General features: G+C 43.6%; 1 protein-coding gene and 1 long non-coding RNA gene across 9 annotated transcripts in view; one reads left to right on the top strand and one right to left on the bottom strand.

Annotated features, from left to right (window-relative positions):
- Nucleotides 1-22,219, top strand: part of LOC134920655 (uncharacterized) — a 65,121-nt gene that overhangs the window by 33,939 nt on the left and 8,963 nt on the right. The window lies entirely within an intron of this gene.
- TRIM2 (tripartite motif containing 2) overlaps nucleotides 1-22,219 on the bottom strand; it is a 220,078-nt gene that overhangs the window by 13,484 nt on the left and 184,375 nt on the right. For 7 of the 8 annotated variants that reach the window (XM_063920527.1, XM_063920529.1, XM_063920525.1 and 4 more), the window contains exons 8-10: nucleotides 3,059-3,226; nucleotides 2,285-2,465; nucleotides 9-79 (exon numbers count right to left, since the gene is read on the bottom strand). In XM_063920527.1, coding sequence (XP_063776597.1) covers nucleotides 9-79; nucleotides 2,285-2,465; nucleotides 3,059-3,226 — 420 coding nt within the window. The remainder of the gene's footprint in view (nucleotides 1-8; nucleotides 80-2,284; nucleotides 2,466-3,058; nucleotides 3,227-22,219) is intronic. The other variant, XM_063920532.1, reaches the window with a different exon arrangement.

Below are 22,219 nucleotides of genomic sequence, written 5' to 3' on the forward strand. Positions count from 1 at the left end.
TAACATACCTTAACTGAATGGTTATGGAAGTCTGTCACAATTATTTCATTATTGCTGTTTACAGCTGCAAAGTGAGGTCCTATCAGGAACAAAATGGAATATATTCAACATTTTACAGATATTGGCAGAACATTTATAAAAACAAAAAAAAGGCATAAAAAATATTTAATAATTTTCTGAAACTTGTATATGACAACATTGCACTACAACGTCTTTCTTCTGTAACAGTCTATAAAAGTATAATGCAGATGTATTTATTATTTACATTTTTTTTTGCCCACAAACCTGGTAAAAGGAGCCTATGACATTACTGGGGACTAAACCTACAATACAATCTACCCCAGGCAGTCATAATGGCAACGCCATCTGGTAATGAGAGGATTGACACTGCTCTGCACTATTTCACCAATATTTGAAACAGAATTATTATTATTATTATTATTATTATTATTAACACCACTGCAAAGACTGGAACTAAAACACCAACATTTTACAGGTCCACCAAAGGAAAACATACAAAGTTGCTTCACATAAAGTATTGCTCATAAATATATAAATTCTCCCATATTTTAATACAACTGGAGTTGTAATTGTGCCGTATTTACATTTGTTGTGTGGGCAAATGAACGCTTTTGTCTATTATCAGCTAATGTTATTCAGAACGGAAAAAAAATTGATACATTTATGACGATCCTAAGAAACAGTACAATCTATTATGTTCATAACTTTATCTCAAATACGTTCCATTCTGATAAGATTAAAAAATATTTAGTTGTATAATTGTGGAGCATGTTTCCATTAGAACAAGCTTTTCAGCAATGGAAAAAAAAAATGCTGACGATATGCAATTGAAGTGATCTCTGTCATTCTCTGCTCATACATTCTTTCCATGCCAAGCTTCATATTTACATACGTCACAAAGATATTTTGCCATGAATTATAAAGTTATTCAGCAAATAAACTTGGATTTGGTAGCTTTTGGAAACAAATTGGGATTTGGTACATTTTGGCATAAATCTTCAATTTTAAATACATGTAGAAGTAGTTCCAAAACACTACAAAGAACGTTTTTGAATGTAACAAGCAGAAAATGGCCTGGAAATGAATAGTTATGAAAATTTTATTTTCAAAATACACCAGGATCAGCATCACCGAGCTGGAATGTCAAATACTTCTATTCCTTCCATTAATCCTATTACACATGGGCGGTATCCAATTAGCCACAATATTTTCTTGTGGCTAATGGATTCGCCTAGGGCTATCACATTTGTCCCAAAGAGCTGGCGCGAGTCTCCACTTATCTGGGATTTAGTTTCACCTTCCTCAGGCAGGTGAAACAAAATCCCTGAAAGCGCGAAAACACACGTTTCACAAGAAAATTGTCGGTGAAGATTTTAGTTCCCGATCCATTTTTTGCCGCTAATTGGATACCCCCCATACTGTACATTACTTACTGTGGAAATCGTTTGGTCATTGGATTAACTTGCAATGCAGCTTTAGTACACTGTATTGTAGTAAACTAGGAGGCATACAGACAGGACATCATTGCATCTTACTGGAATGGGATCAGTGTTAATTTTGACAAGTATTTTCAATTTAGTTTTAGTCTCAGTCGCTTACTTAAAATTGTAGTTGGTTTACAGTCACATTTTAGTCTTTTTCTTTTGCTTTATTTTAGCCAAGATTTATTCAGTGGATCTCGGTTTTCATTTTAGTCTATGTTTTAGTCAAACTTTGGAAACCGTTTCATAATGGACTGTAATGGATTTTGCTGAAGAACATCTAACTAAAATTCCCATGAGAAGTTTGCATACCTTTAACTATGTGTTTAGAAATCTAGGCTCAGTAGGCTGAGAATGTGTTAGTTACGGAGTCTGACTTATCATAGTGCTCTCATATATCATATACAAATGAATGCCTTAAGTTTGTTAGAACAAACAAGTGCGATACATAGTACTATTTCCTTCACAACAGGTCATATTTATTGGCTGCAAATATCTAGAACATATAATTTAATTTAAAACATTACTTCCAGTGTTAATTCCAGTGTCCTTTGAACAAGGATTTTAGTTTTAGTCACATTTTTCGCTTTGTTTTAGTTAGGATTTAGTTAGTGGATCTCAGTTTCCAGAAATAAACTCTAGTCAACGAATACTTTTAGTCAAAATTTTCATCAACAAAATTAACACTGAATAGCATGAACATGACTTTTTGAACTAATGAGGACACGCCAGGCAAGAGGAAGAGGAAAACATAAGACAAGAGAAGGTGGTCTACATATTACCATCAAGTGTACCTGCAAACTGCTTGTCCCCATTTCCTCGGCTACCAAACCTGGTTACTATTTTCCCATTGGGCTGGAAGATGAACACACAGCATGCTTTGTTGTCTACCACAATGATGTGCCCATTGCGATCAACTGAAACACCCTTAGGGCCCATCAATTTCCCAGATCCAATTTTTGTCTGTTAAAACACAAAAATTTAAATCCTCAGTACAGTACAATAAGCTAAACATATTGTCACTAACTACAGTATGATCTGTATAGAAGAATTTCTCAATAATTCACATTCCTTTCATAAAATTGATTTTCAGACATGATTGGTATTAGGAACTACATACGACAAGAGACCCACAAGGAAATTAAATATATCTCCGCGTAAAGTCTAGGATCAAACATTAATATAACAATAGATCGTAATGTAATTTCACACTAAACAAAAATGTTAATACTGTTCACAAAAGATAAATAAAAATATCCAATTTCCCATCAACATGCGACTAAATGTAATGTGTAATCTTAGAAAAATTGTACAAGTTCTTTAGTCTTGAAGATCCCTAACACTCATAATCTAAGCACAGGACTGGCTGGGGACTGGTCAACTTAGAACCACAGGTATCATTGTAGATCTACAATATTATACCACACCCTCTTTTGTTTGACTCCATAAACTAGTATGGTGCAACAAGTATATATTACAGCCGGAGCCAAGATTATTTTGTTGAATGAACAGTATATGATAATGATACTAATACTACAGATATAGCAATGTCTTACCTTAAATTTGCCATCAGAGGAGAATATGCTGACCCACTTGTTGTCATAGTCTGCAATGATGATGTCACCACTTGGGTGCACTGCCACCCCGGTTGGTCTTTGTAGCTGACCTGGTGACCTTCCTCTAATACCAAAGCGGCTTTTAAACTGTCCGTCATTTGAGAAGATCTAGCATATAAAATAAAGCAAATAAAAATGTTTTTTTTTTTCTTTATCATTTATACATAACTATTTTATCAGAAATTACGTGTTGAGGATCACTTTTTTTTTGTGTGTGTGGTTTTAAGCAGGAAATGGGCTATAGTTCAGGAAAAATATATCAGTGTTATCCTATAAAGTAAATTTATATTGCTGCTAAAAAAAATTAAATTGATTTTTACTAAAAGCTAAAAAGCAATAAAAAGTCATATATCAACTGCCAACCACCATCTTAAATATACATAAAAAAAAAAAAGACTGACTATGCAGAGGAATATCTGTCCTCTATTCCCTGTCAATTAGTACTCACATAAATTTAAAATACCATTGAGAAGAATTATTCAGACTAGACCGGATATAATAGGATTTTTGTACTTAACCATTAAATCCATTTCTCTGACTCCATTTGGGTGGGGAGGATCACTGCAAGCCTAGAGGCTTAGAGGCAGGGCCTGTTCTACCATTAGGCAGTTGCCTAAGGTGCGGGGATTGGGGGGAAAGGTGCCACTGATTCTGCCTATCACAAAATTAAGGCCGTCTCTGTAAGAAACATCATTGTTGCACTTAATACAAGTGGTGGACCTTATAAGTAACATTTTCATCTGAAGGACTAGGAAGTGGGTATTGGTGGTGGCTGGGGACAGTAGGCTGAAGTTTTGCCTAGGATGCTGAGAAACCTTGCACCTGCTTAGAGGACACTGGTGCCGGAGTAGTCACTAATTTTTTTAATTACAAAAAAGAGAAATGTGCGTGGTGCTACTTGTGGTTCTTAAAAAATAAATTATTTACCAGAAATAAGTCCTATACAATAAAAGGTCAATGCTGCTCCCCACCTCTATGGTAGGAATTCAAGTGTTATGTACACCACCGGGCACTAGATGGTGCCCTATGGAGCAATTCAAGTGTTGCTCCATTCGGCAGCGCACAGCCGCTGGCACCGATTTTACTGTTTTTTTGTTCCATCCTTTTAATGGGCTGGTAACTAGTTGCAAATAACATGTCAATGAATAATATTCATTCTAATCATTTATAAATGGCTGCAACTGTGACTGCTACGAACCTTCAGAGAAAACAAATGCAAAGTCAGAGAAATGCGTCAATGTTGATAAAGCTAAATATTTATCATATATAAAACCCTTTGTGAGGTCTAAGAACACTGTACGCTATTTACGTATGGAGTACCGTAAGGGTACGCTCGTTGCGTAACAATCGCTTAGCCGTAGTCGAGATGCTCAAGCGTCACGTTCGCTCACGGCCAAGAGATCACAGGCAGGCACGCTATTGGCTGCCGACTAACGTAATGATTCGCTATAGCGTAGCGGACGCTCGGGACCACGAGGAGATCACCAGCGGCGCTGACGCTCACTATGTTAAACCTTTATATCTAAACCATAAACAATGTAATATGCTGTAAAACCTTAGTGTAGAGATAGGGTGTAGATGCAACACAGTGTAACCTTATTAACTTAAAAGCTGTTTGAGCGTCACCGACGCACTGAGAATACTTAACACTATAAGAAATACGCAGATACCTGAGCTTAGAGTCCAACGCCTTATATATATATATATTTTGAATGTTATACTTGCAAAAGAATTAATACAATACAAGTCATACACTACAATATAACATAGACTACCTAACCAGATAACTACACAGGAAATACAATACAATTACGTTTAAGGGAAAATGAGAGAAAGAGAAGAGAGAGAGAGATATGGCCCATAATAACAAGAAAGACGATATGATTGCGGAGAAAAACTTACGCACAAAGGAAACGATCGCATGCGCCTCTGGACATCCAGCTCCCGATTTTCAGCAATGAGAACCGTTGAAGAGTGAGCTGGATGTGATCGGCTTGTCTATTTATGCCCCACACACAATACAATTCAATGGTCCCTACAATCTCATTGTTCATTGGACACAGGAATTCCTCCTCGCATTATAACAAAAGGTCATAGGTTGATTCATACAGGTGGGCTGTGACGATTTCCAACTGCTCAGGTGGGTGGGAAAATAAGAATTTACTTACCGATAATTCTATTTCTCATAGTCCGTAGTGGATGCTGGGACTCCGTCAGGACCATGGGGAATAGCGGGCTCCGCAGGAGACAGGGCACATCTAAATAAAGCTTTTAGGATCACATGGTGCGTACTGGCTCCTCCCCCATATGACCCTCCTCCAAGCCTCAGTTAGGTACTGTGCCCGGACGAGCGTACACAATAAGGAAGGATCTTGAATCCCGGGTAAGACCCATACCAGCCACACCAATCACACCGTACAACTTGTGATCTGAACCCAGTTAACAGTATGATAACAAAAAACGAAGTAGCCTCTGAAAAGATGGCTCACAACAATAGTAATAACCCGATCTTTGTAACAATAACTATGTACAAGTATTGCAGACAATCCGCACTTGGGATGGGCGCCCAGCATCCACTACGGACTATGAGAAATAGAATTATCGGTAAGTAAATTCTTATTTTCTCTAACGTCCTAGTGGATGCTGGGACTCCGTCAGGACCATGGGGATTATACCAAAGCTCCCAAACGGGCGGGAGAGTGCGGATGACTCTGCAGCACCGAATGAGAGAACTCCAGGTCCTCCTTAGCCAGAGTATCAAATTTGTAAAATTTTACAAACGTGTTCTCCCCTGACCACGTAGCTGCTCGGCAAAGTTGTAATGCCGAGACCCCTCGGGGAGCCGCCCAAGATGAGCCCACTTTCCTTGTGGAGTGGGCCTTTACAGATTTAGGCTGTGGCAGGCCTGCCACAGAATGTGCAAGTTGGATTGTGCTACAGATCCAACGTGCAATCGTCTGTTTAGACGCAGGAGCACCCATCTTGTTGGGTGCATACAATATAAACAACGAGTCAGATTTTCTGACTCCAGCTGTCCTTGAAATATATATTTTTAATGCTCTGACAACGTCCAGTAACTTGGAGTCCTCCAAGTCGCTAGTAGCCGCAGGCACCACAATAGGCTGGTTCAAGTGAAAAGCCGAAACCACCTTAGGGAGAAAATGAGGACGTGTCCGCAGTTCTGCCCTGTCCGAATGGAAAATCAGATATGGGCTTTTGTATGATAAAGCCGCCAACTCTGAAACTCTCCTGGCTGAAGCCAGGGCCAATAGCATGGTTACCTTCCATGTAAGGTATTTTAAATCTACCGATTTTAGAGGCTCAAACCAATGAGATTTGAGAAAATTCAAAACTACGTTCAAATCCCACGGTGCCACTGGAGGCACTATTGGGGGTTGTATATGTAGTACACCTTTGACAAAAGTTTGTACTTCAGGCACTGATGCCAATTCCTTCTGGAAGAAGATTGATAAGGCCGAAATTTGAACTTTAATGGACCCCAATTTTAGGCCCATAGACAATCCTGCTTGCAGGAAATGTAAGAATCGACCCAATTGAAATTCTTCCGTTGGAGCCTTCTTGGCCTCACACCACGCAACATATTTCCGCCAAATGCGGTGATAATGTTGTACAGTCACTTCCTTCCTAGCCTTAATCAAGGTAGGAATAACTTCCTCTGGAATGCCCTTTTCTTTTAGAATCCGGCGTTCAACCGCCATGCCGTCAAACGCAGACGCGGTAAGTCTTGGAACATACAAGGTCCCTGCTGAAGCAGATCCCTTCTTAGAGGTAGAAGCCACGGATCCTCCGTGAGCATCTCTTGAAGTTCCGGATACCAAGTTCTTCTTGGCCAGTCCGGAGCCACCAGTATTGTTCTTACTCCTCTTTTCCGTATAATTCTCAGTACCTTTGGTATGAGAGGCAGAGGAGGGAACACATACACTGACTGGTACACCCACGGTGTTACCAGAGCGTCCACAGCTATTGCCTGAGGGTCTCTTGACCTGGCGCAATATCTGTCCAATTTTTTGTTGAGGCGAGACGCCATCATGTCCACCTTTGGTTTTTCCCAACGGTTCACAATCATGTGGAAGACTTCTGGATGAAGTCCCCACTCTCCCGGGTGAAGGTCGTGTCTGCTGAGGAAGTCTGCTTCCCAGTTGTCCACTCCCGGGATGAACACTGCTGACAGTGCTATGACATGATTCTCCGCCCAGCGCAGAATCCTTGCAGCTTCTGTCATTGCTCTTCTGCTTCTCGTGCCGCCTTGTCGGTTTACGTGGGCGACTGCCGTGATGTTGTCCGACTGGATCAACACCGGCTGACCCTGAAGCAGCGATTTTGCCAGGCTTAGAGCATTGTAGATCGCTCTTAGCTTCAGTATATTTATGTGAAGGGACGTCTCCAGGTTTGACCACACGCCCTGGAAGTTTCTTCCCTGTGTGACTGCTCCCCAGCCTCGTAGGCTGGCATCCGTAGTCACCAGGACCCAGTCCTGTATGCCGAATCTGCGGCCCTCTAACAGATGGGCACTCTGCAACCACCACAGGAGAGACAACCTTGTTCTTGGTGACAGTGTTATCCGCTGATGCATGTGCAGATGCGATCCGGACCATTTGTCCAGCAGATCCCACTGAAATGTCCGTGCATGGAATCTGCCGAATGGAATCGCTTCGTAAGAAGCCACCATCTTTCCCAGGACTCTTGTGCATTGATGTACTGACACAGTTCCTGGTTTTAGGAGGTTCCTGACAAGTTCGGATAACTCCCTTGCTTTCTCCTCCGGGAGAAACACCTTTTTCTGAACCGTGTCCAGAATCATTCCCAGGAACAGCAGACGAGTTGTCGGGGTCAATTGAGATTTTGGAAGATTCAGAATCCACCCGTGTTGCTGAAGCACTACCTGGGTTAGTGATACACCGACTTCCAGCTGTTCTCTGGACTTTGCCCTTATCAGGAGATCGTCCAAGTAAGGGATAATTAATACGCCTTTTCTTCGTAGAAGAACCATCATTTCGGTCATTACCTTGGTAAAGACCCGAGGGGCCGTGGACAAACCAAACGGCAGCGTTTGAAACTGATAATGACAGTCTTGTATCACGAACCTGAGATACCCTTGGTGTGAGGGGTAAATTGGGACATGCAGATAAGCATCTTTTATGTCCAGGGACACCATGAAGTCCCCTTCTTCCAGATTCGCTATCACTGCTCTGAGTGACTCCATCTTGAACTTGAATTTCTGTATGTACAGGTTCAAGGATTTCAGGTTTAGAATAGGTCTTACCGAACCGTCCGGCTTCGGTACCACAAATAGTGTGGAATAATACCCCTTCCCCTGTTGTAGGAGGGGTACCTTGACTATCACCTGCTGAGAATACAGCTTGTGAATGGCTTCCAAAACCGACGTCCTTTCTGAGGGAGACGTTGGTAAAGCAGACTTTAGGAACCGGCGAGGGGGAGACCTTTCGAACTCCAACATGTAACCCTGAGATATTATCTGCAGGATCCACGGGTCCACTTGTGAGCGAGCCCACTGATTGCTGAAAATCTTGAGTCGACCCCCCACCGCTCCTGAGTCCGCTTGTAAAGCCCCAGCGTCATGCTGATGGCTTTGTAGAACCCGGGGCGGGTTTCTGTTCCTGGGCAGGGGCTGCTTGCTGCCCTCTCTTACCCTTTCCTCTGCCTCGCGGCAGATAAGACTGTCCTTTTGGTCGCTTGTTTTTATAGGAGCGAAAGGACTGCGGCTGAAAAGACGGTGTCTTTTTCTGTTGGGAGGGGGTCTGAGGTAAAAAAGTGGATTTGCCGGCAGTTGCCGTGGCCACCAGGTCCGAAAGACCGACCCCAAATAATTCCTCTCCTTTATATGGCAATACTTCCATATGCCTTTTGGAATCCGCATCACCTGACCACTGTCGCGTCCATAAACTTCTTCTGGCAGATATGGACATCGCGCTTACTCTTGATGCTAGAGTACAAATATCTCTCTGAGCATCTCGCATATAAAGAAAAGCATCCTTTAATTGCTCTAGAGTCAATAAAATACTGTCCCTATCCAGGGTATCAATATTTTCAGTCAGAGAATCCAACCACACTACCCCAGCACTGCACATCCAGGCTGAGGCTATTGCCGGTCGCAGTATAACACCAGTATGTGTGTATATACTCTTCAGTGTAGTTTCCAGCCTCCTATCTGCTGGATCCTTGAGGGCGGCCGTATCAGGAGACGGCAACGCCACTTGCTTTGATAAACGTGTGAGCGCCTTATCCACCCTAGGGGGTGTTTCCCAGCGCGCCCTAACCTCTGGTGGGAAAGGGTATAATGCCAATAACTTCTTGGAAATTAGCAGTTTTCTATCTGGGTTAACCCACGCTTCGTCACACACGTCATTCAATTCCTCTGATTCTGGAAAAGCTACAGGTAGTTTTTTCACCCCCCACATAATACCCCTTTTTGAGGTACCAGCAGTATCAGAGATCTGCAAAGCCTCCTTCATTGCCGTGATCATATAACGTGTGGCCCTATTGGAAAATACGTTTGTTTCTTCACCGTCGACACTAGATTCATCTGTGTCGGTACCCGTGTCGACTGACTGAGGTAAGGGACGTTTTACAGCCCCTGACGGTGTCTGAGACGCCTGAGCCGGTACTAACTGGTTTTCCGGCCGTCTCATTTCGTCAACTGACTTTTGTAATGTGCTAACATTATCACGTAATTCCATAACTAAAGCCATCCATTCCGGTGTCGACTCCCTAGGGGGTGACATCACCATTACCGGCAATTGCTCTGCCTCCACACCAACATCGTCCTCATACATGTCGACACACACGTACCGACACACAGCAGCCACACAGGGAATGCTCTAATCGAAGACAGGACCCTCTTAGCCCTTTGGGGAGACAGAGGGAGAGTTTGCCAGCACACACCAAAAACGCTATAAATGTATATAAACAACCCTAGAAGGTGTTGTTTTTGATATAAGCGCTTTTAATATATCAATATCGCCAAATTATGCCCCCCTTCTCTTTGTTACCCTGTTTCTGTAGTGCAGTGCAGGGGAGAGTCCTGGGAGCCTTCCTCACCAGCGGAGCTGAGCAGGAAAATGGCGCTGAGTGCTGAGGAGAATAAGCTCCGCCCCTTTTTCGGCGGGCTTTTCTCCCGGGTTTTAAGAAAACTGGCCTGGGTTAAATACATACATATAGCCTTAATGGCTATATGTGATGTATTTATTTTGCCACTAAAGGTATTTAATATTGCTGCCCAGGGCGCCCCCAGCAGCGCCCTGCACCCTCCGTGACTGAATCAGTGAGACGTGTAGCAACAATGGCGCACAGCTGCAGTGCTGTGCGCTACCTTCATGAAGACTGAGGAGTCTTCTGCCGCCTGCTTTCCGGACCTCCGTCTTCAGCGTCTGTAAGGGGGATCGGCGGCGCGGCTCCGGGACGAACCCCAGGAGGACCTGTGTTCCGACTCCCTCTGGAGCTAAGTGTCCAGTAGCCTAAGACTCCAATCCATCCTGCACGCAGGTGAGTTGGAAATCTCTCCCCTAAGTCCCTCGATGCAGTGATCCTGTTGCCAGCAGGACTCACTGAGATTTAAACCTAAAAAAACTTTGTCTAAGCAGCTCTTTAGGAGAGCCACCTAGATTGCACCCTTCTCGGACGGGCACAAAAACCTGAGGCTTGGAGGAGGGTCATAGGGGGAGGAGCCAGTACGCACCATGTGATCCTAAAAGCTTTATTTAGATGTGCCCTGTCTCCTGCGGAGCCCGCTATTCCCCATGGTCCTGACGGAGTCCCAGCATCCACTAGGACGTTAGAGAAACTAGGTTTCCCGCCGCATGGATAAGTAAGTGCAAATAATAGTAAATGGACATAAACTTCTTATGTCCATAACTATTCGCACGAGCGATTAATCCGCTTCAAACCAACACCGGAATATTGCTAATTAAATACTCTTCCGATGGATACTAAACACCACAGTATTACTCCTGTCTGACCCTTCGTATCAAACAAAGAGGGATTTCTCTGTCCATGAACATTCTACATTAACCAAACTTTCAGATTCTATCAAAAGGACCATAATCTACAAAATACATTATATGGTGATAATATGTAACGAAAGAGTCGCCCGCTAGACGCACACAATCTCTACCGTAAATGCGCATACCGTGCGCCTGCGGGTGCCCGCAACAGCGAGTATGTGCACGCACGGGAGAGCGCACGCATGCGCAGCAGGGACACATATGAGGTGCAAATATGGCAGTGTGCATCGTGATATTTTTCTGACTTTGACAGTCCACCCTTTGGCAGTCAACACTAACTGCCACTTCCTAAAACATTTCAAAAAGAGAAAAATATATGTCAGGGGTTAATACATTTACATGGTTGGGTAGGGGAGGAGAGGAGAAGGTAGGAAAAGGGTATGACCTAGTGAGATAGCAGAAGCATGTGTGTATGAATCCGTGCTTGGGGGTCATGTATCATCGTGCCGTACGTGTTTTAAATCAAGCTTCGAGGCATTGCGAAGTATACATTTGAATTCCTTCTTATCCCGTGGTACGGGTCTGTGGATGGGCTGTCAAACTTTACCGAGCTCTTTTCGGCTGTGGTTGTAACAAAATGGGGAGCACATTTTAGTTGATGATACATGAATGGGGGAATATGTGATTGCTGATATCTGTGCCTGTATTCCCTATCGACTATGTGTGTAATTACCTGAAGGTTGTAGAGATGAAGAAAAGACATAATTACGGTAAATGCAGTGGTATTCTATGTCAGGTAAATGAACATTTGTCGGTTGAAGTCTTGTTCGGTGTCTGTTGAATGCAGTCTTCTTTGTGCTTTTGCCAAAAGGCGTGTGGGCAAAAAGCTTTGTCAATGTCCATAGACTTACAAAAGTGTTGGGCTAGCGTAATTTTAAAATTTCTAGGGAAACTGGGGGTCTATGGCAAAGTTCATCAAATATCTGTGTATAAGGTTGTCAAAACTTCTTCTTTAATCCATCAGTTGTCTGTATACAGGATCATCAAATTCCTCGTCCAAGTGGGTCTTTTTACCTTGGAGAAAAACGGAAAAACAGGTGAAAGAAACGGACCGTAGAGTCGCATTTTCATCACATCATTGTTTCTACATTTGGGTCATAAATCAAATCCATTGGAATTACAATTTCCTCACTCCTTAAACTCATCACCCTGGTACTTCGTTTACACTTCGTTAAAGCCTGACCGCATCTAAATATCAAGCCAATCGTTATGACAACACCTAAGATACATAGGAGAAACTTCCCAACATCCATTATGACTCCTTGAGCCCATTCTCCTAAACCAGAGAACCAATTTCGCGGGTTCAACCATGACACCCAACCAGTCAGCTCATTACTCACAGCAGCAAGGGTGAGATTGTGTCTCCTGCGAAATTCCCACTTCAATTGGAGAATATCGTCCATCTTTTGGTCTATGACCTCGACCGGGTCCTCGGTACTATTTGTAATATATGTGCAACATTTCACGCCGTACTGCGTTGCCAGTGTGACACAATATCCACCTGTTACTGCTGTGAGATAATTGAGAATCATTCTATGCTGAACTAGTTCTGTTTTATAAGCTTGTAGTTCTCTTCCAGTATACCTAAACGTGTCATCATACATTTCTGTGATATTGTCTAACAAATTTGCGAGCGCAGATATGTATTTATAATTCAACACTCCTCTGGCGGTGCGAGTGATGTCTAACGCGATTAGAAACTGAATCCCGGTGGATTCATGGATCATGTCAGAGGCCGGATGCTCTGTTCTTTCTATCAGGTGCCGTTTAACTACGTACTCGTAATGGGTATGAGTATAAGGAGCTTGGGCAACACGGTGTATATCTTTCATTTTGGCATGTGATACAGTCATTACTTCAGGCAGTACTTTTCCAATATAACACAATCCTTCAGAGTTTGGGGCAAGCCACTTATACGCCTTCCTCCCGCATATGAAATATGCATCATCTGGGAGAACATATGGGACGGAGTAGGACATAACCATATTACACATCTTCCATGTGAAATCTCCTAACCCTAATTCTCCCATCTGTCTAGTACACGTATCAGCTTGTACGATATGTGCACAGTATCCTGGTGATACCTCTCCAACTCTCGTAATCCTATTTCCTAGGGTATACCTATATCGGAAAGATTTTCCTCTACTGGCTATGTGGCGTATAAGCTCTGTATCTGTCGGCATTCTATCTGCTCTATATGAAAAGGTCATGGTTTGGTTACTCCATGACACTTCCCAATTTCCCGGCTTTCGGGGATTGGAAATGTTAAAACATATTAGGGATCTATCCACATGATATTGGTGGAGCTTCAAACTAGGAGGACTGGAGATATTAAACCTCCTGTCCACCGGCCTCCCACCACTTAGCTCAAGTACCTCCCCTATCGTTAAAGGAAATGGTACTAGTCCTGATTTGCTATGACCTTGAGGTACTTGAGAGCATACCCAACAATCTGTTTGATTTAACACACTACCCACTAAGGAGTGGTAGTCACTCAATGGATGCCGGTCCATGTGGATATTAAAACTGGATTGGCATTTCTTAATGCACCCATCCTCAACCACATTGTCACAGAGCCTACAGATACAGTTTTCTTCAGCTAACAATCCATCACAATTCCTTCTATGGTCAATGCTATCGGATCGTTTTCTGATACTCGCCTTTGCTTGTCGATTATGTTGTTCTTGGGAAACTACGCCTCCATCTCTGTCATCAGAACCCATTCCAGAACCTCTCTCGAACTCCATGGTACTCTCGCCGGAACAGACTGCTCTGGTCAACATCATGGTCAACAGGAAAATCCGGATCACAGTCTCTTGAGGCAAGTCCATCTTAGGAGGAAACGAAGAAGAATGAGAAGGGGGAAAAAATAATTTGAGGGAGAGGGGATGGGAAGTGGAGAAAAACAATAAAAGGGAAACGGGGGATCGACAACTGCTTTTGATCTTGTGATTCTCGATGCTCAGGTGCCGCCTCAGTCCTCCTGGAACAGACACTCCAGTGATACAACTTCCTCTACCGTCTGTTCCTTATCACGGGACCTCTCTGGATCAGCAACCTTCTTACAGTGGGACGAATGAACCCAAGTCTCTCTCTCGGCAACCTTCAATGCTGTAGTGCTAGTCAATAAGACTTGGTATGGTCCTTCCCATCTGTCAATAAGGCAACCTGAGCGTAGAAAATTCCGTATCATTACATAATCCCCAGGTTCAATGTCATGACAATTACTATCTGGTAAATCAGGAATCACTAACTTCAAATTATCATTTTGATTCCTTAGCTGTTTACTCATGTTAATCAAGTACTTTACAGTCACTTCATTGTTACACTTCAAATCATCCTGAGGGTTAATCATAACATGCGGTTGTCGACCAAACAAGATTTCAAAAGGAGACAGATTAAGAGGGGACCTGGGAGTGGTTCTGATGCTGTACAGTACAATGGGTAAAGCTTCTGGCCATGTCAATCCTGTCTCTGCCATAACTTTGCTCAGTTTATTTTTAATAGTGCTGTTCACGCTTTCCACCTTCGCACTCGCCTGTGGACGGTATGGAGTGTGCAGCTTGCTATCAATTCCCATCAACTTACACATTCCTTGAAAGACATCACCTGTAAAATGGGTACCCCTATCACTTTCAATTATTCTAGGGATACCATATCTACATACAAATTCCTGCACAATTTTCTTAGCAGTAAACATAGCGGTATTTGTGGCCGCAGGAAATGCTTCGACCCAATTTGAGAACACATCTATACAAACAAGTACATATTTCAAATTTCGACAAGGGGGTAATTGAATGAAGTCAATCTGTATTACCTGGAAAGGGCCGCCTGCAGGTGGGATATGAGATGGTTCTGTTGGTATTGCCTTTCCGATGTTCTTTCTCAAACAGGTAAGGCATGACATTGCTCTCTTACCTGCATGAGATGAAAATCCTGGGGCGCACCAATATGCTCTTACCAACTTGCACATTCCTTCCTTGCCCAGATGAGTCAGCCCGTGTGCTGCCTCAGCTAAACATGGAAGATATGCTCTGGGGGCCACCGGTTTACCTTGTCCATCCGTCCAGAGTCCTGAGGACTCCTGGCCATATCCCTTCGCCTTCCAGACTGCCTTTTCCTGTGTGGAACACAAATTTTGCATTTCACACAACTTCTGTGTGTTGATGGTATTAAATACCATCAGTTGTGTGGTGTCTGTCTGTCTGGGGGTACCAGCTGCTAACTTAGCAGCTTCATCTGCTCGGCTGTTACCAAGTGATACTGGGTCCTGGCTATATGTGTGTGCTTTACACTTGATAACAGCCACTCTGTCGGGTTCCTGTATCGCTGTTAGAAGCCTTTTGATGTGAGCTGCATGCGCTACCGGTGTACCAGCTGCCGTCATGAAATTTCTGAGGCGCCATAGGGCTCCGAAATCATGGACTACCCCGAATGCGTATCTAGAGTCGGTGTAGATATTGGCTGATTTGCCCTTAGCCAATTCACATGCTCTGGTTAGGGCGACCAGTTCAGCAACCTGGGCTGAGTGAGGTGGGCCTAGCGGTTCCGCTTCTATGGTGCCTTGGTCATCTACGACTGCGTATCCAGTACACAAGTCTCCCGAGTCTGACTGTCTGTGACAACTACCGTCCGTGTAGAAAGTTAGATCTACATCTTCCAGTGGGTTGTCACTGATGTCAGGCCTTGCGGTAAAATTTTGGGTCAAATATTCCATACAATCATGTGTGTCTACCTTTGTGTTAAATTCTCCTTCCCCACCACTCTCATCCTCCACCCTTTGTGCCTGTCCAGGCACACCTGGGAGATATGTTGCAGGATTTAATGCACTGCTTCTCCTTATGGTGATGTTTACGGGGGCCATTAGTGCCAATTCCCATCTTGTAAACCGCGCTGATGAGACGTGCCTGGTTTGGGCAGAATTTAGCAAGGCTGACACTGCATGTGGTGTATGAATTGTGAGGTTGTGGCCTAGCACTACATCTTCGCTTTTCGTTACTAGCAATGCTATCGCAGCGACGCTTCGCAAGCATGTGGGGAGGGATCGCGCTACCGTATCTAGCTGAGCGCTGTAGTATGCTACTGGCCTGCTGGCATCACCGTGCTTTTGGGTTAAGACGCCTGCCGCGCAACCAGCACTTTCTGTTCCGTACAGCTCAAAGGGTTTCCCATAGTCTGGCATACCTAATGCTGGTGCCTGCGTTAGGCACTGTTTAAGTCTCTCAAATGCCATCTCGGACTCGTCTGTATGCGAAATCCGATCAGGTTTGTTTGAGGAGACCATCTCCTGCAAAGGTAACGCTAGAATGGAAAACCCTGGGATCCAGTTACGGCAATACCCACACATTCCTAAAAATGTTCTGATCTGTTGCTGGGTTTTTGGCAGAGTCATGTCTCTAATTGCTTGAATTCTATCAGCGGTCAGGTGTCTCACTCCTTGTGTTAGACAGTGTCCCAAATATTTTACCTTAGTTTGGCATAATTGCAACTTGTCTTTGGAAACCTTGTGTCCTGTGTCTGAAAGATGAAACAGGAGCTGTTTCGTATCCTTCAGGGATGCTTCCAATGAATCAGAACACAGTAGTAGATCATCCACGTACTGTATTAATACTGATCCACTCTCTGGTTGGAAAGACTGTAAACAATCATGCAAAGCCTGGGAAAATATACTTGGACTGTCTATGAAACCTTGTGGTAATCGAGTCCATGTGTATTGGACTCCTCTGTATGTGAATGCAAACAAATATTGGCTGTCAGGGTGCAGAGGTACCGAAAAGAAAGCGGAGCAGAGGTCAATAACAGTGAAAAATTTCGCAGTGGGAGGGATTTGCATAAGGATGACAGCTGGATTTGGCACTACGGGGAACTGACTCTCAACTATTTTGTTAATCCCCCTTAGATCCTGCACTAGCCGGTAACCCCTCCCCCCACTCTTTTTCACAGGGAAGATGGGACTATTGGCAGTGCTGGACGTTCTTACCAGAATGCCCTGTTGTAGCAAGCGCTCTATTACGGGATACACTCCTAACTCCACCTCTGGCTTCAGAGGGTACTGTGGGATTTTTGGAGCTATCCTACCATCTTTTACTTGTACAACTACTGGAGCTACGTTTGCCATTAATCCAGTGTCCTGTCCATCTTTAGTCCAAAGTGACTCTGGTATCTGGGATGTCATTTCTTCTACTTGGGATGGAGTCCTATTTGTCATAATGGTATGTGACATTAATTTTGATGGGGAGTCTAACATGTCTCGCACTTCCTGAGCGTGATTCTCAGGTATGTCCAAGAATACACCTTCAGGAGTACAATAAATGACGCACCCCATTTTGCACAATAAGTCTCTTCCCAGGAGATTAGTCGGTGCCGATGCAGCCAGCAAAAAGGAATGCTTGGTATGTAACGGCCCTACTGTAATCTCGGCTGGTTTGCTAACAGGGTAGTGCTGGACTACTCCCGTTACCCCTATGGCTGGAATTGTCTTACCAGTGGTTCTCATGCCCACTGTCGAATTTATCACTGATTTGGCCGCCCCTGTGTCTACAAGAAAGTTTAATGATTTACCAGCTACATTGATTGCAATTTCAGGTTCACTCCCAAGACTTGCAATCAATTTTACTGGCTGCAGATTACAGGTATGGCCACACCCCTATTGGGTATGGTGACCTCCCTGAATCCCGCTGGCAGCAACTACTTGTGAAGGGGTTAAATGGGAACTGCCAGGAGTTTGCCAGTCTCTGTTCGGGGGGTATCTTTTTGTTTCCCCTGCATGTGGCTCATAACTCCGTCTCTGCGGACCTTGCTCCCAATGTCGTGTGTCGTGTCGTTGTCTAGGGGGTTGGTATGATCTTTGCAAATTTTTCGCTCTACAGTCTCGTGCTATGTGTCCCTGTTTATGACAAAAATAACATGTTACCACATTTGACTTACTCACAGGGTTTGGTGATATAAACACAGGCTGTTTGGTGGTCAGGGCCTGTATACTTACTGACATTAACTTATCACCTTGCGACTCCCTGTGTCTGGTGATATTCCGGTCGTGATCAATAGCAGCCTCTCTCAAAGTAGCCACCGACAGACCTCGCCAACATGGTTGTGTGGTCTGTACCCTGGTCTTTAATGCCTCTTTTAAACCATCCATTAGCACAGATACTGCTACTTCTTGATGGTTTGCATTGGTCCTAATGTCCTCTATGCCAGTGTACTTTGCCATTTCTAATAATGCCCGGTGAAAATATTCTGCAGCTGTTTCTGACTCTTTTTGTTTAATGGAGAAAATTCTATTCCATTTGGCTACAGCTGGGAAATACTCCTTTAACTGTAAATTTATTCTTTTTACGTTATCTTTGTTGTACATCTGTAAGAGGTACATCCTGATCCAATCCACAGTCAGCTAAAAATTGAGCTGCGTCGACATTGGAGGGTAAACAAGCCCTCAGCAATACCTGCCAATCTTTGTTATTGGGCTCTAAAGTGTTTCCTAGGTCTCTGATGTATTTTTGGCTAGCAACTAAGTCTTTTCTGGGGTCAGGGAATTCAGACACTATGGTCCTTAATTCCATTCGGGAAAACGGGCTGTACATGGCAATGTTCCTAACAGGAGTGACTCCTGAAGTGTCCGTTTTCCCATTTGGCACTACTGTTACCTTAACAGGATTAATTCTAACAACATCATTCTGTGTAGATTCTACAGCCTGTGGTGAAATAGTTTCAGCATAGTGTATGGTGCCGTACTTACCCGTTGATACGACCTCACCTGTCCCTCCGCTAGGGGGCTTTGTTACTAATCTTATGGGTTGGGCCGTGCCTACTGTCGTTTCTGATATAGTGGCTGCTAGAGAGAGCGCCGATATTGTTGCCGATTCGTCCTCTTGATCACACTCCTGGGGAAAGTTCAAAACAGGGTACAACTTGCACGGGTTAATACTTGCATTGGTTAACTTATTAACATTATCCTTAACATTTATACAGTTGCTAAGTGCCTGTTTGTTACCCCCTGATGCGTCATTCTCCGCAACCAATTTCTCTCCTGATATGTATGGTGGCGGCGGGGCCGTGGCTATCAGTTTCCTGATAGGGCCAGATCCCGCCGCCTGAGCCAATCCTCTCTGTATTTCACCCTCCTGTTACCATAACTGCAAATAATCATAATGTTGGATTCGTCTCTTTGCTGATTTAATGAGACATATCCTTCTCCTTAAATTCATTAACACTTCTGGGCTGAAGCTACCTACTCTTGGGAATTTCTCCCCGTCATGTACAGTCATTTTCTCCCATTCATCACATAAAATTTCTGTGTGTCTTCCGTATTTTTCACACATTACATACCTTGCCGACCCGACTGGTCGGTTTACAGAATCAACCCGAACCGAGGTTGATCGCCCCCTTCCTGAACAACTGGCCCCCATAATTTGCAGGTGTTGCTTGCTCTACCTCTGACCTTTATATCAGGGTCTTCAGCGAACCCTTACAAAAAAACAAAATATTCAAAGATAGGTTGACGGTGAAGTTTACCGAGCACCTCACTCACTCGCCCACGCCGACCAATATGCCCACACACTGATATAGTGCTGGCGTACTCGACCCAGGGCCCCTATTAACCTTCGTTTACTGGAACATGTGAGTGTGATCCGAAGAGCATTAACCCTTTCCAGTAAAGGTGGGGTTGTCGGATAATTCCTGAGTGACCAGCGAACTTCCCTTTTTGATAAAATAAAAAATTACACAAATCACGTTAGAATGTACAAATAGCGTTTATGACCGGGTTTGTACACAAATGGTACTGGTCAGGTTACTAACTAATGTACACAATTACGTGCGGTACAGTCGTTCAGCACATAAGCAACTAATCTTATGTACGGAGCGACCAGTGGAATCGACATTCAGCAGCTGCGAATTCCTTCAGCCTGAGCTTTATTGTCCTATATGGGTGTTGCACCAACCCTTCTTGGTGTTGTGCCTTGTCTCTATAGCGGACTTCCTTGTCTGCTGTACCTGGACCTCCTGGTCTGTTATGCGACCTCCTGGTCTGACCTCCTGGTCTGTTACAGTATGACCTCCTGGTCTGCTACACTCTAATGCTCAAATTTTATGTTTAACCAGAGATGCCTCCCTAGCCACCATGTATGTCACTTACACGTATGTACCTTCACGAGAACTCGATGATTTCTGTGGTTCAATCCCCAAATTTGTAAAAACAAACACTCACTCACCACATACACACTTTTGTTTCTATTTCTATTTCTGCGCAGAAATTTTTCTTTAGACCAGATGTGTTGTAAATTTGGAGAAGGATCTGTTAATTTAAATTTCGTATTTAAAATAGATTTGCGCTATTTATCGCCTGTTGCGCTACTTATCGCTTGTTGCGCTATTTATCGCCTGTTGCGCTATTTAAAAATCAACACTATCGTGTGATTTGAGTTACGTGGGCGTACCCAGACGCTCCGTTGCGTAATTTACGCTGCGTGCGTCGGCCTTTGCGTACGTGAGTCTCAGCCCTTTGTTAGAGACACGTGTACACAAAACCAATGTCCACCGTAACACAACTAACACGTTTATCAATGTAGATGATCCTCGATCGTCTACCGCGCAACACACCAATCTCTCCTTTTACCTTTAGGTAGAGCTGCGTGTGTGCTTTACACTTTATCCCTTAACGCATTACTTTTACACTTTAACTATGAAATAGCGACAAATCTCTCTTAGCACGTTTTATCAATTATAAAATGGCAAACAGGAGAGTGATATATGAAAATACACGAATGAAAAAGAAATACAGATATGTGCGTGTGTACGCAAGACAGAAATAAACAGTTTTAAAAGACACTAGTGTGTTGTTCTTACCTCCGGTTCCGGATTCCTTCAGCACCCTTTACTAAGCGAAGCAGACGCTTATCCCGTCAGCACTGCGAAGAATATGATCTCCCGCCCTTTGCTGATGGATAATGTCTGCTGAAATTACCTAGCAGAGATATGTGAAGGACAGGACGAGCCGCCAATTGATAAAGCTAAATATTTATCATATATAAAACCCTTTGTGAGGTCTAAGAACACTGTACGCTATTTACGTATGGAGTACCGTAAGGGTACGCTCGTTGCGTAACAATCGCTTAGCCGTAGTCGAGACGCTCAAGCGTCACGTTCGCTCACGGCCAAGAGATCACAGGCAGGCACGCTATTGGCTGCCGACTAACGTAATGATTCGCTATAGCGTAGCGGACGCTCGGGACCACGAGGAGATCACCAGCGGCGCTGACGCTCACTATGTTAAACCTTTATATCTAAACCATAAACAATGTAATATGCTGTAAAACCTTAGTGTAGAGATAGGGTGTAGATGCAACACAGTGTAACCTTATTAACTTAAAAGCTGTTTGAGCGTCACCGACGCACTGAGAATACTTAACACTATAAGAAATACGCAGATACCTGAGCTTAGGGTCCAACGCCTTATATATATATATATTTTGAATGTTATACTTGCAAAAGAATTAATACAATACAAGTCATACACTACAATATAACATAGACTACCTAACCAGATAACTACACAGGAAATACAATACAATTACGTTTAAGGGAAAATGAGAGAAAGAGAAGAGAGAGAGAGAGAGATATGGCCCATAATAACAAGAAAGACGATATGATTGCGGAGAAAAACTTACGCACAAAGGAAACGATCGCATGCGCCTCTGGACATCCAGCTCCCGATTTTCAGCAATGAGAACCGTTGAAGAGTGAGCTGGATGTGATCGGCTTGTCTATTTATGCCCCACACACAATACAATTCAATGGTCCCTACAATCTCATTGTTCATTGGACACAGGAATTCCTCCTCGCATTATAACAAAAGGTCATAGGTTGATTCATACAGGTGGGCTGTGACGATTTCCAACTGCTCAGGTGGGTGGGAAACTAGGTTTCCCGCCGCATGGATAAGTAAGTGCAAATAATAGTAAATGGACATAAACTTCTTATGTCGATAACTATTCGCACGAGCGATTAATCCGCTTCAAACCAACACCGGAATATTGCTAATTAAATACTCTTCCGATGGATA

This window comes from Pseudophryne corroboree, chromosome 1, assembly GCF_028390025.1.
Source record: "Pseudophryne corroboree isolate aPseCor3 chromosome 1, aPseCor3.hap2, whole genome shotgun sequence".
Taxonomy (NCBI): Eukaryota; Metazoa; Chordata; class Amphibia; order Anura; family Myobatrachidae; genus Pseudophryne; species Pseudophryne corroboree.